At 62.3% G+C, this 459-nt stretch overlaps 1 protein-coding gene across 1 annotated transcript in view; it reads right to left on the reverse strand.

The window, feature by feature from the left end:
• The window catches only part of COL7A1 (collagen type VII alpha 1), a 60,839-nt gene that overhangs the window by 9,269 nt on the left and 51,111 nt on the right, over nt 1–459 (reverse strand). The window contains 1 exon segment of the mRNA XM_015568266.1: nt 260–356. Within this exon segment, the coding sequence (XP_015423752.1) occupies nt 260–356 (97 nt within the window).

Consider the following 459-nt stretch of genomic DNA (forward strand, 5'->3'; position numbering starts at 1 on the left):
CTGCCCCCTCACACCCAGCCACCAGCCCTGAGGCCGACGGGCAGCCCGGGCTCAGCCCATGGGCAGGCGAGGCCAGGGCTCAGGAGCAGCTCTGTCCTGACCAGCAACCGGGCTCCACAGGCTCCTGGCCCTTTGTACACGTGTGCACACGCATGTACGCGCACAAACGCACATGTGCACAAAACACACAAGCACGCCCACATGCACATGTGCAAACACGCACATGCACACACGCACATGTGAACACACACGCACTCACTTTCTGATCCTCAGGCCCTCTTCGTTGTCTGGGAGGAAAAACTCAAAAGACCTGTACGTCTTGACCATGTCCCGGCGATACTGGCCCACGTTGAACTCTGGAGGAGAGAAGGAAGGCTCGGCTCTCCCACAAAGCAGCCCTCCCGCTCCGACCTCGGCCCACCCGGCCCTGCCCCACGCAGTCCAGTCCCCTCTTCCCCC

This window comes from Myotis davidii, unplaced genomic scaffold (genome assembly GCF_000327345.1).
Source record: "Myotis davidii unplaced genomic scaffold, ASM32734v1 scaffold663, whole genome shotgun sequence".
In the NCBI taxonomy this organism is placed as follows: domain Eukaryota; kingdom Metazoa; phylum Chordata; class Mammalia; order Chiroptera; family Vespertilionidae; genus Myotis; species Myotis davidii.